Source organism: Squalius cephalus, assembly GCF_949319135.1.
Source record: "Squalius cephalus genome assembly, chromosome: 6".
In the NCBI taxonomy this organism is placed as follows: domain Eukaryota; kingdom Metazoa; phylum Chordata; class Actinopteri; order Cypriniformes; family Leuciscidae; genus Squalius; species Squalius cephalus.
In genome coordinates, this window is record NC_137127.1 from 39,078,335 (window position 1) to 39,092,262 (window position 13,928).

General features: G+C 36.3%; 1 protein-coding gene across 4 annotated transcripts; it reads right to left on the minus strand.

Annotated features, from left to right (window-relative positions):
- Positions 1-229: 229 nt before the first annotated feature.
- cyp19a1a (cytochrome P450, family 19, subfamily A, polypeptide 1a) lies at positions 230-13,074 on the minus strand (the record flags this gene model as incomplete). 4 transcript variants are annotated; one of them, XM_079874649.1, is made up of 10 exons in its annotated part: positions 230-1,275; positions 2,122-2,363; positions 2,646-2,808; positions 2,909-3,020; positions 3,241-3,355; positions 4,450-4,626; positions 4,803-4,957; positions 5,898-6,048; positions 6,956-7,153; positions 13,003-13,074. In XM_079874649.1, 9 exons carry the CDS (start codon positions 7,128-7,130, stop codon positions 1,042-1,044), a joined length of 1,524 nt encoding a protein of 507 aa, XP_079730775.1. In that variant the 3' UTR covers positions 230-1,041. The 4 variants fall into 4 exon arrangements, with proteins under 4 accessions (XP_079730775.1, XP_079730774.1, XP_079730773.1 ...); XM_079874648.1 differs by having other exon boundaries at positions 4,788-4,957; XM_079874647.1 differs by lacking the exon at positions 13,003-13,074 and having other exon boundaries at positions 6,956-7,160.
- Between the last annotated feature and the right edge of the window lie 854 nt (positions 13,075-13,928).

The following is a 13,928-nucleotide window of genomic DNA, read 5'->3' on the forward strand; positions in this document are numbered from 1 at the left end:
GAAAACAAAAAGATGACAAAAAGACTGAATCCAATATTTGGTGATAATATTTTACAAGCTATTTTTAAAAGGCTGGTCATTTTTAACAAGGAGCACTATGTGTTACAGGGTTTTCAACACAGCAGAAGGTTTAAACGTTTTGCACTACCTTTCTTTAAACACAGTAATATTACATAAACTCTTTATAAAACAATTAATTACAATAACACCACTTGATAATACTTTTATTACACTTTATTAACAGTAAAAAAAAACCACAGTCTGAACCAGTAATTCACAGGATGAGACAATATCATACATTATTACGGAACGGGACATGGTGAAGGAAAAATGTGTGATAGGAAGAAATATTTGCCTATATGTCAATGCTTTTACGTTCTACCACAAATGTTTTGCATTCCCCCGAGAAACTGCGTTCGCTCGCAAAACTTTTGAGTTCATTGCGAGAACACAAAGTTACTCGGGTGAACGCAAAACTTTTGCGAGAGAACGCAAACGCGTTTAGCCTAACTACATTTCCTCCCATCTCATACTTTTTCTAGTGCCATGTCCCTTCAGGGTCTCCGTACATTATAACAATAATTACATTTACACCGCATACAAATTTAAACACAAGTATCTTAAAGACTGACAGCTAAAAGCAGTCGATAAATACATGGCACACTCTTCTTTAAAAATAAAGGATCTATTGGCATCTATTGTTCCATGAGGAACTTTTAACATTCATTGAATTTTTCCAATATACATTAGGTTGTTTATAATTAAAACCAAGACAGCAATATAGTGTCGGCCCAGATCCGGCCCACATCTGGTATGCGTGGAATCCACATGTACCAGATGTGGCCCGGATCTGGGCCAGCACTACGTTGCTGTCTGGGAAGGTTCTTTAGATTTTTTTTAAATGTTCTTCAAACTAAGAAAAAAAAAAAGTTTTTTTAAAGAACTGTTCACTGAAAGGTTCATTTGGGGAACCAAAAGTGGTACTTCCATGCCATTGCCTATTTTGTAAGAGTGTTTTAGAGCACATATGACGGAGGTGAATCAGAGAGTGTTTCTCAGGATGAGCTGCACGCTGAGGCTTGACGGCTCCTCCACCGGCTGCTGAGACAGGTTGTTGGTTTGCGGGATGCTTTCTACAGTACAGTCCTTCACAGGGCACACGGAGAAACGAGACAACAGCGTCACAAGAACGGACTTCATCATCACCATAGCGATGTGCTTTCCCACACACGACCGCGGGCCTGATCCGAACGGCTGAAAGAAACGACTCGGCACCTTTAGAGAGAGACAGAGAAAGGTATTACTTTGTTGGTGTTGACATGCTCACAACACATTATTTCGACTTTTTATATATCTTAATGTGCAACATAATAAATTAAATTTATTAAGAAAATGTATATAATGGCTACTAATAATATATATATATATATATAATTAGTAGGCATGTTTTATGCAATAAAATAAAAGCTTATTGTGTTATAAATTATTGTAAAAAGTCCTTACACCTTTTAGAAAAAAAAAATGGTAGCATCTATATTAAAGTTTTTTTTTAAATATATTTATATACTAAAATATTATTAATTATATTAACCTACAGTATACTTAGGTTACTACTTTTTACAGTGTATTAGTAATACTAGTCCAAATAATTTCCCTTAATTTATTATAATTTTAAAATAGTAACAATAGCTTTTATATTTATGGTATTTTAGTAAAAAAAAAAAAAAAAAACCTATAGCCTAATTACCATTTTTGTAAGGTTGTAAGAGAGATAAACATTGAATTTGTAGATTTTATACAACTGCTGTATAAAATGATGTTAATGAAACAATGCATTCGTTTTTAAAGTAGTAAACATTGATTGTTACAATTTACTACATATTTTATGAATTTTATATTAAGAAATCAAAGTTAAATAGCATTTAAATACTAGTGTTTGAATCATAAAGAAAAAATATTTAGAAAATAATACAATTAACATGGGATCTCCATTGAACAGTCTCAGAATCATTCTTATTTATTTATTTATTTATTTGAATGATGGCTAATAGTTTAGCATGAAAAATGTTTGTGAGAAATATTACAAGACAAGAAAGAGATTTTATAATAATAAAGACTCACGTTCTTCTGGAAGTTGTCGAGACTGAACTCATTCGGTTTAGGGAAGAAATCGGATCGGTGCATTCGACCCACGTTTAATATGATGTTTGTTCCTTTCTTCACTCTGTAGCCCTCGATGATATCATCGTCCAGCGCCCGGCGCATGGTGAAGTCCACGACCGGGTGGAACCGGAGAGACTCGTTAATAAAACTCTCCAGAATGTTTAACCTGGACAGATGTGAGTGCTGCAGGCTCCTACCAGCTACAAAACACAGTCACAACATCAGTTTGAAACAAACATTGACTACACAATCAAACGTGAAGAATTCATCCAAAACGGAACATTCTGTCATTTATTTACTTATTTTCATGTCATTCCAAACTCTGATAATCCCTACTTTCATGATACTTTAATGTTGTCTTTACTCAAGTCTGCATATTCTTATATGTACTAATTAGTACTGTTTTTTTTAAAGTATGCTAGAGTGTGCTTTTCACATGGGATGAAAGACAAAATGACTGTCTCTTGTGTGTGCGCTCAGACCTAAAACAGTTTCCATTTCCTGCAGGATCTTCAACTCGACGTCCGGATTCTGTTTGAGTAACAGCAACATGAAGAACAGACTGATAGAGAGAGTATCTGGAGCCGCGATCAACATCTCCAACACACACTGCCTGACGTTCTCAGTGCTCAGCTCTCCGTGGCTCTAAACACACATACACACACACACAGGTCAGTCATTCTTATATATGCTTCAGAGGTGTGTGTGTGTGTGTGTGTGTGTGATACTGGCATGTCAAATTCACCTGAGCGAATATTAACTCTGCTGTGAAGTCGAGCTGGTCGAGTTTTTCTGCATGTGTCAGCTGAACTTTCTTCTGCTCGATCAGAGCCGTGATGGCGTCCTGTAACTCCTGACTGAAATACACACAAACACACTATAAATAAATAAAAATTCACTTTACAATTCAGTCCTAAAAGAAGGAACTTCAAAACTGGATGCAGCATTTATGACAGTGTTCCTTACAAAAAAAGCACTGTGGTCGTACCAATATCATGGCTATCATATTCATATAGCATGGTATTTACATGCATTTACACACTTCTCCAAAACAAAATGGCACTATCATGAACTCACGCTTCTCTCTTGTGCTTCTTGTGCAGCCAGTCCAGTCTGAAGTACACATCAGGTTTGATTAATACTGTCTGCCAGGTGTCAAAATATTTCTGAATCTTCTGAAGCAGATCACGCTCTACAACACAGCAGCAAGACTCAAGCAGTTAAGCATGTTATTTAGTGAATCTTCAATGTATATCAGGTATTAAAAGCAATATTATGATCACAAACAATGCTCGTGCTTATACATGATCCTAGACAGCAACATAGTGTCGGCCCAGATCCGGGCCGCATCTGGTACATGTGGATTCAACGCGTACCAGATGTGGGCCGAATCTGGGCCGACACCATGTTTGCTGTCTGGGATTATGCCAATATACGCTGAACGTGATTTGGATTAACACATTTGTTCATTCAACATTCCAATCAACCAGTCAGATTTGAGGGACAAGTTTACAGTTTATGTCAAGTTTAGGCTTACAACCAGGGTTAGGTGCTTCTACATCAGTGTTATTCACTATCATTTCTCTCTGATTTTAGGGATAAGGGTTGGGTTTAGGGATATGGTTAGGACAACATTTTCAGACAAGAATGTTGCTCCAGGAACATGTCTTTCTACGCAAAATCACGGTGCCCGCCAAGATACATAGCATATAAAACCCAGACAGCAACATAGTGTCGGCCCAGATCCGGCCCACATCTGGTAGGCATGGAATCCACATGTACCAGATGTGGCCCGGATCTGGGCCGACACTATGTTGCTGTCTGGGAAGCGTTTCACTTTATTTTGATGGTCCACTTTAGACATTCTACTAACTATAAGTAACTTGTCATCTAACTCTCATTAGAGTATTAGTAGACTGTAGTAGAATAAGTTGATATGTAGTTGGAAAGTTACTTATAATTAGTACAATGCCTATAGTGGATCGTCTAAATAAAGTGTAACCTATAAAAGAAATACACTGTCATTCAAAACATTGGAGTAAGATTTCATTGTATGGACAAAAAAAACTTTGAGAAATTTTGTGTTCTGAAGCAGATTAAATGTCATAGAGGTTTGGAACTACATGAGTGAGTAAATGATGACAGATTATTTTTTTTATTTTTTTTGGGTGAACTATATCATTCTAAGTCAGACTTACAAATGGCATGGCATCATATAACAAAAGGTTTAAGTTCCTATACCTTTTTGAGCTGTTGTATGTTAGTGCAAGTGTTCTCAGGACTGACCATTGAGAGGGACTCCTAGAAACAGTCTGTTGGAAATGTCCACCACAATGCACCGCAGCAAGTTGAGAATGTCCACCTGTCCCCGAGCATCCGTCAGGTGAGACAGATCATCCAGGTGTGTGGTTGTGGAAGTGGTGCAAATCTCTAAAGTTCTCTGAAGCCCTGGACCTGTTAGAGCTGATACACACACATACACATGCTTAGCAAACACTGCTAAAATCCAGTGGAATGAAATTAGATATCTAAATTAATTGCAAAAGAGAAAATATTCAAGTATATCTGTGACACAGAGATGTCAAATTTGATCATGCAATTTAAAAAAATGTATGCACATTTACCAAAAGCATGCCCACCTTTAGCATAAAAGGTGCGGATTTTTTTCCAGAGCACCACATTTGAGTTGAATATGATGCCCTGTTCATGCATCCCAATACACTGCAGACCTAGTTTGCTCCCAAAGCGTGAGGTGTACAGAGATCTCCTCAACACATGACACACAGCAGATGACCTGTGACGCACACAGCATCAGAATAATACATTTATGCCACATTTGGGTTCATTTATCCTGGAATATTGTGTGATTGGTGCTGGTATGATCTGTCCTTTGTGAAAGAGACATTTCATTGTTTTGAATGTGCAATTGTGTACTTCAAAACTTAAAAGTATGTTTAAAAAACTGTACCTGCAAATATTAAAATATTAATGAAATACAAGGTGACTTAAGTACACTTAAAGAGAGTACACTTTGGTGACTATGTAATAATGTAAATTAAAAGTTTAACTTTAAAGTACATTTCAATCATTATGTTTTAATATTTGTTGTCATACTTTAAAATTGACTTATTATTATGTGTTGACTATCATGCTAAAGCACATGCAAAGTTCTTGATTATAATTTTATATATATTGTATTGGCATATTGTATATTTATATATATTGTATTGGCATGGTTTTATTTCAGTTAGCCTAATAGCTGGTTTGATTTGCATTGAGAGATGATCTTATGGAAAGTACCCCATGCCAATCTCTAGGTATGTTGAAGGCTATGTGATGATGTGGGGCTATTTTAATTCCAGAGGCCAAGGGAACTTTATCAGGATGCATAGTATCCTGGATCCATGAAGTAACTGGCCTTTAAAAATAAAAATCTGCCTGCCTCTATGGGAATTTAACATAGGGGTGTCCAAACTTATGCACCCTGTATTTTAAGGAAGAACATTTATTTATTTACGATACATTATTCATTCACAAAGAAAATTGGTGTCCTTAAAGGTTGGATTTTTCCTAATTTTTTTAATTAAGGCATTAAGTTCAATTTCCAAAAGATGATTTTTTATTCCTTTTTTTAGTCAACTTTAGCATGGGTGTCTAAACTTACAGTATGCATAGCACTGTATGCTAAAGTGTACTTCTTTTTCACAAGGGGTGATGTGTGTGTCAGGACTTACCTGCTCAAGATGAGAGTTTCCTCACCGTTGATCCAGACCCGCACAATGTCTCCATATTTGCTGTTGTAGTAGTTGCTGGCAGTCCCGATCCCAGACCAGATGAACCGACAGTAAGAGAGAAAAGGACCCAGACCCAGGAAGAAACAAGGACCTGAATAAAACACATTGCAGCAAACAAGTAATTAACATGATAACATGTGTCATGATATAATTCATCTAAATCAATGTCATGCAACAGAGTTTTTATGACCCCATTATAACATAACAATATGTGAAAAATACACCATTGTTCAATAAATAGTTAAATGTATTGCTAATGATTGTTTATAGTGGCATTTAGCAATTAGGTGCATTAATATTAAATGTGCTCACAGGTGTCTGTTTATAGTCATTTTACATTTGTGACCCTGGACCACATGGGTACATTTTTTGAAATTGAGTGTTATACATCATACGAAAGCTGAATAAATAAGCTTTCCATTGATGTATGGTTTGTTAGGACAATATTTGGCCGAGATACAACTATTTGTAAATCTGGAATCTGAGGGTGCAAAAAAAAACCCAACAAAACATTGAGAAAATCTCCTTTAAAGTTGTCCATTTATGTTCGCGATTGTGCAGCATTCTCTCACAAAAATAAATGTTTTATATATTTACCATAGGACATTTATAAAATATCTTCATGGAACATGATCTTTACTTAATATCCTAATGATTTTTGGCATAAAAGAAAAAGCGATAATTTTGACCCATACAATGTATTGTTGGCTATTGCCACAAATATACCCGTGCGACTTGTGACTGGTTTTGTGATCCAGGGTCACATTTATTATGAACATTTATTCAATCAGAATTTAGACCATCCGTTTTATAAATATACTTTACGTTACTACACTATTTACCCAAACCGTAAATAGCATAAATGATAAACACCACATGATAGGAGATGTAACCATTTAAAACGCCTCTTTCCCACAACCATCAGTTCAGAATGAAAATGAGTTCCAGAACATGCTGCAAAATAATAAAGGACAAAATTTCAAACAAACCCTACCGACCCGGCACATGAGATTTCTCTGGCCGATGGTGTCTGATGGCCAGCAGCAGGCAAAGTAACAGCAGCAGTAGTGTGGCCGTGGCTCCACGCACATTGTCTTGAGTCCCTTCAGTGCCATTATGGGCCCCTTCGACCAGAAAGTCAACCGCAGCCTCGCCAAGACGCACCGGCTTCATTCCACAGGGCTGGAGCAGTTCAGCTGCCATAAGAACAGATGGGAAATTACAGCCTCTTCAAGTCTAAAGCGCCACAACTGCAGACATACACTTTTATATCTGAGTGGTTGCATGGGATTGGATCAGGATAATTCAAAAGTCAAAATAAAAACTCAGCGTAACCTTGTGTGATCCTCGTGTCCTTGCGGTTTGAGTTTCCAAAACATTATCATGACACTCGAACCCTCAGCTGTGCCAAACTCATGTCTGAATTTTCATTAAGACATCAAAGACTTTAAGAGATATGAGACATCTGTGGCATGACCTTCAGTCATTCTACAGGCTACAAAAAGGGGCAAGCATACTTGGGGTTACTGACTCAAACAAACCCAATGCCCCTTTTCTTAGCAAACAAACGTACAATTGTCCAATGGTGGAAAATAAAACAGGATATCAATGGATGGGCACTTTTGTTCAGGAAGCAACCACTTCTACTGGTCATAACAAAAGAAGGACAAAAGATGTACGTTGAATGATCTTAACTTCATTGACTTAATCTTTTTTGTGATCAACTTTTTGTTGTCTTCAGACATAACAAAGTAACATCCATTCAAACAGACAGGGAAAAGGTGGAGCAACAGACATGGTATCAATAATTGAACAATCTGAAAGAAAAGGGGGGGAAAAGTTGATATGGTCATTCCTTTATATAATCCAATATGTTGGAAGAAAACCATTGCCATGCATCAATGGTACTAGGTTTAGCTTTGTTAATTTGTGCTGCTGTACATTCACAAGTCACTATTCCAAGGAGGCTATGAATCCAAAACATTTTTGCACACGTTCATTAGCTTAATATTAACACCTATTAACAGCCTATTTATTAATTCATTTATTCATTCACCTGGCTCTGGGCTGGTCATGGTATTTAAAAACACAATGTAAAGCCTTACCAACCATTCATATTTTTATCTTCAACAATCTCTTCATGTATTTCTTGTATTATGTCTTAAAGCATCACGATTATTTAGGAATTTTATGGCTTTCATTATTCAATTTAAAACAAAAACAAATTGTTACAGGGAACACAACAGCTATTTTGTGTCTTCAGTTTGCCCACTTTGTGTGTCTTTATCAGATTCAGAGACATTGTGAATTCACTGAACGCCCACTTTAATCGCTAAAGAATTTATGGAAATAAGCTGACATCTTAGTCAGAGCAGATGCACGCAGCATTCTGGCATTTTCTTTGTAAAGGGAGGGAAACTTTAATCAATCCCCCATAGTTCATGATTCCTTAATTTACTACTTCATTTTGCACATTCGTCCTCTCTTCTTCACACATTGAACTTCTCATCTACAGTCCCAAATACATGTTGATTTAACCCTGCCCCATCTGCTGTTTTTCCTCACTTGTTTTTTGATTCTTAGTTATGATGTAGAAGAATGCATGCAGGTCAATATTTCATGGCAGAAGCTTAATGGATGAACTTGATGTTGCTGGTTAAGGCCCAAAGAGGGGTATTTGTGAACCATTGTAGCCTTGAGCGAAAACTTCAGGTTACTCCAGAGGACTGAAGCTGTAATGTTGCTTTAAATGAGAAACCATTGGCTAAAAATCAATTAACTTACATTACAAGATTTTTATATTTTCTGAAGAAAATGTGAGTTCATCCATGCAAAACTTGTGTGTTGATTCTGTAAGAGCTCGCTAGAGTGTTCTGGGTGTAAGATATGCCCATGCTTAAGTTTCTATGGTCTTCTGGTCCCAAGATATAGCACTTTTCAAGTCTATGATTTTTTTCACCAAGTAATAGTAATATGTATCTCTTCTCATTGTTTTCATTATATATGATAGTTATTAGTTATATTTGTTTGTGTAGTGTATCAAATTATGTGACTACACGGAGGTGTACAGGGGGAATTTCTGTAGATGTCAGAATCTCAGGGTGGTCCTGGTAAAAACTCTGACCCTCTCATAAAGGAGGAGTCAACCCTTTTTGAACAGGCAACAACATCATACACTACGTATTTAGGGCTGGAATGTCTTTCTCGGAAAGAAACAAGAATTCTTTAATTCATTGGGGAACAAAGTGTCTGCACATTGAAAGCCACGTCACTTAAATATGTTGTCATTTCAATACAGCCTTTGTGGTCCTTGAGTTTCGCAGTTCTTCAAATAAGTTGTTTGTCCTCTGTGGCAAAACTGGGCAGGAAGCCAAAAGGAAAGGAATTGTGGGTACTGTCAACCATAAATGTATAGATCATTTATGTTGTTGGCTGGTGCTTTCTTACTAAGACATCCAAGAAACTGCTAATGATTGTGTTTGCGGAAACTGCATTTTGTGGTGAATATTAGTTACAACAGGTTAATTTTTCATGATTACGTCACACATGTCTGTAATGTCTTTCTTTATTGTCCATTCACTGAATTACTTCGGCAGCCCATCACCACACATGGCATCCTGAGGAGACTGTGTATTGATCTCTGGAAGGTTGTGTGTTCAGCTTAATGAAAGCAATGCTAGCCGCACGACTTCTGTGGGAGGATATTTGTTCGCTTTCTCATGAGGAGTGCCAAGTGACAGAGAATAACAGCAATGTTTGAGACACAACGCACAGCGAGAGAAGCCAAACCACTTCCCATTACTGAAGACAGTCTAGTGTCCACTCAACTGACCCCTTTTGAGGTCTGAGGGCCTGTTATATAAAAGTCTTGCATATATTGAAAGTATCTTTTTACAGTTTACATTGTTTAATAATTAATGTAAAAAAATCGTAATTTTAACGGTAAAAGACTGTAAAAATGCTACAGTGAAAAACTGTTAATTGGTTAACAGAAAGTTTCCGTACTATATACGGTAAATAACTGTGATAGATCTAATGGTACATTTAATGTAATTTTGCTGTAAAATACCGTTAAATTTACAGTTTTTGAAAGTGAAAAAGAACAAGTCATTGTATAATTTACAGTGAAAAACCGTAAATTGCCATTCCCACAATTCCCTGTGTGACACTTCACATTTCATGTATTTTTGTTGAAATAACTATGTTTCTTCATAGTTTTCTTCATTTTTTTCTAATCAGTTATGTACATTAGGGTTTTATGTTACATTTAATGTTGTTAAATTAATGTTTATTGCATTTTTAAAATTTCATGTGTTACCATGATGGTGTTTAATGTTTGTGTGAATGACACTATGCAGCTTCTATATATTAGTATTAATTTTCTTGTGGAAGAGCTGCTTGTGATGAGCATTGATTGATCATGTGACTCTCATCATTACTGTGATTGGTGGTTATCAGTGTGTTACAATGGTACAAATCAGATATTAATACTTCAATAGGATGGTAAATTCACATTATATCAGATAATAAAATACGGTTTATTACTGTAAATTTTAAGTTAAGTCCAATAACGTTGCTACCGTATTTTTGACGGAAAAGTTCTAGCAACCACAGCTGCCGGTTTTTTACCGTAAAAATCACGGTTGAATTTTTTACAGTGTGTACCAAAATTTGTACCAAATCCTTCAAAAAGTAAGCTGCTTTACTACAATCTGTGCCTAAATGGTACAACAAACCACATTAGACCACATGAGTACCAATACCACATCAGTAGAGCATGTCAAACAGTTGCACTAGATGTGATCACATCTAGATGCGCATGTCATGTTGAATTGGACATTTGAAAGCAATCTTGTCTCTAGTACAGCACAATTTAACTATATTGCCCTTAAGGAACATCCTCTCTATTCACGATGCTGTAAAGTCAGAAATAATATGTACCAATTATTTTAAAGACATAACTTGTAAAATATACAATTAGTTATAGGAGTCTCAAAATTATGTTTGAAAGATTTAGGGTACGTTTACAAGATAGCGATGTACTAAAAACGGAAAGGTTTTTCCTTTGCATTTTTCGCCGGACAGACGACAACGTTGTCAGAACGATCCCCGTTCACACGGATCCGCGAAAACTATTAAAAACGCTGTATTATGCATGCCAGGCCAGTTGTTGGCGATGTCACTTTGTAAAGAAACACGTCATGCGCGGCATGTCATGGTTTCCGAAATTCGCATTTTTGTAGTTTATACCAAAGCCCGTCTACGGAGAGCCTGCCCACTCCCTATTAAGCCCTATTGTACCGAATTTTGTTTGTAGTACCACCAGAGTTCCACTGGGGGCGATCGCCATGAGTGCAAAATGAATGGGAGTCAATGGGGCTAGACAGATAAATTTGTCTCTTTCACCCGATTGCCGTTGAGAAATCTCAGATCTGATTGTAGATTTTGCAAGTTCAACATGGGTTATAGGTCGAAAGTTGAATGAACGAGTACTTATGTCGTTTTGATTTCTTACAGGTTGAGTTGTTGCCCATAACACGCTAGCATTCTGCTAATGACATCAGCATTCAGACGTCATTGACATTTTGAAAGACTTTTTAAAGCAAATAAGTGACTCTAAAAAAATCTAACACCCAGCAATGTGTAATTTCTTTGCATCTCCTTTCGAATACAACATTCAAATTACTAGACAAAAAATTATATCCTGAGAAAAGTGGATTTTGAGGGGTATACCGCCATTGACCTCCATTCATTCTGCACTCGTCCTGTGAGCGCCCTCATATGGAATCAGAGTGGAACTGCAACCAGTTCAGAAGCCGGAAGTGTAGTGAGAGTGAAACTTCTCCCCATATTAGACATTCTCTGTTTATACGGAGACAATAAAATGGTTGCACTTTGAAACCCGTTTTCAAAAGTTTGTGTTTTCAGGCTCCAAAAACCAACACAGGCTCATTGGAATAATGTAGGCCTAGGCCTAACTGTGGCAACATTTTTGCAAAACACAAAAGACATACCAAGACGTGTAAGTATCCCGTAAAAGACGAGTCACGTTAAAAGAGCTAAAAGGTTAAAAAACAAGCTAAAATGCAATGATTATGAATGATTGCGTTTTTATGTCACATTTGCTTTTGTTAACACTATCGGGTAGGTCAGGGGCGCATCTACCCAGTGTCAGAGGGGGTAACGTTATGCAGCTACAATTTTATTTTTCGCTCCTCATCAGCATCACACTCTTTTTCTCTTTGTTTTTCTCTTACCCTGTCTCTTCCCCTCCTAAAGCTGAGCTTTGACTGATATAGGCTTTTCACGTTGGTCTGTCAGTGAAGAAAGTAAACATAGGGTCAACTGATAGGTTGATTTATGAATCATTTTCTCAGAAGCATTCATTTACTGAAAGCTACAAGGAAATCTAGGTAACTTAGTTTATTAAATTCATTCACAATATGTACACATTCATTATTGATCATATGCCTAATACAGGGCCGTAGACAGGGCTTTAATATCAAAGAGGTCCTAAATTTGAGGTTGTTAGGGAGTGACATTTTTTATTTCTCTGATATGTGCATTTCAAGATGTTTGAAGGGCAAATCAAGTATAAGAAATAGCTTTAAAACCATGTTAGCTGGCAGTAGATTATTTGCCCTCTCCTCATTTCCATCACTCTTTTTTATTTTCTCTCAGTCTCCTCATCTTGCCCCGTCTCTTCCCCTCCAAAAGCTGAGCTTTTTTTTATATATATAATTTACTGAAGGCTACAAATTGTATTATTAATTCTCAATATGTACACATTCATTATTAATCTTGTGCCTAACATGATGAAAACGGATTGTTAATTTTTCTTTACCTCACAATGACAGTAACGTTAACGTTACGTTAAACTAGCCTAACTATTACCACATGCGTCACGTTACATAGGCCTATTTTCAGTTCAAAATGGCGAAATTAGACAAAAGTTTATTAGTTTGCCTGATTATTTGTGTCATTCGTTTAACATTTATGACATAAAAAAACGGTCAAATATGAAATGTTTAGTTTAGCTACTTACATCTTATCTCGCACTTGACCGTAAACTGAAGCGTTGAAACGCTCTGCTAAAATCGCGCTCAGCAGGCAGCAGCTTCTGTGAATATAAAGCCCGCCTACTTTCATTTGATTGGTCATCTCAAATATTATGACATTGACGAGCATTGACAGACCAATGAGGCTCAGATAAACACACACACAAACCCATATTCTAGCCTGTTAAGTCTTCTAAAATGTTTTATAACATTGAGGAAAAACAGAAATGATTTAGAAACGCACAACAGCAGCTACATATAGAAAATACCAAATAGGCTATGGGTGTTTCTGCAACTACGGGCACTTTTAAGTCCCAGGAGTGAAATTTTTGATTTATGTTAAAATTTGTCATTTGATGTTTCATAAATATAAACGTAGTGTCAATACACACCTTGACATAAAAAATAATGAATAAATAATATGATTTAATGTAAAATTATGAAGCATTTATAGGTCCAAACACCATTTTTGCTCATGTCCCACACCCGTGGTTTCAATGTTGAGATACTTAAAATTAGCTAATTCTTTTACAATATGACATTATTTCAAATAGAATTGTTTAATATACAGATTAATTTACAGCATCTTAAAATTCTTTGTATTATTTACTGATCATTTTTATGATTTTTTTCTAAATGTGCCTGTCCCACACTTTTGAGTCCTTACCGCAACAATGAAAAAAAAAGATTTTTTTTATGAAATTTTATCGAACATAAACAAGTCTAGTTTCTATGGAAACAGAAATTATCACTTGAGCACATTGCTGACAGACTGGGCCACCACACTACCTCACTCACAAGATACCAAAAAATAAGGTAAACATCATCTTTTCTGCTCTAGTATTTATTGTGCGTCCTTACCATTCAGCTTAATAATTGTGTATTTTTGAACTACATTTTAAAAATAAATGTA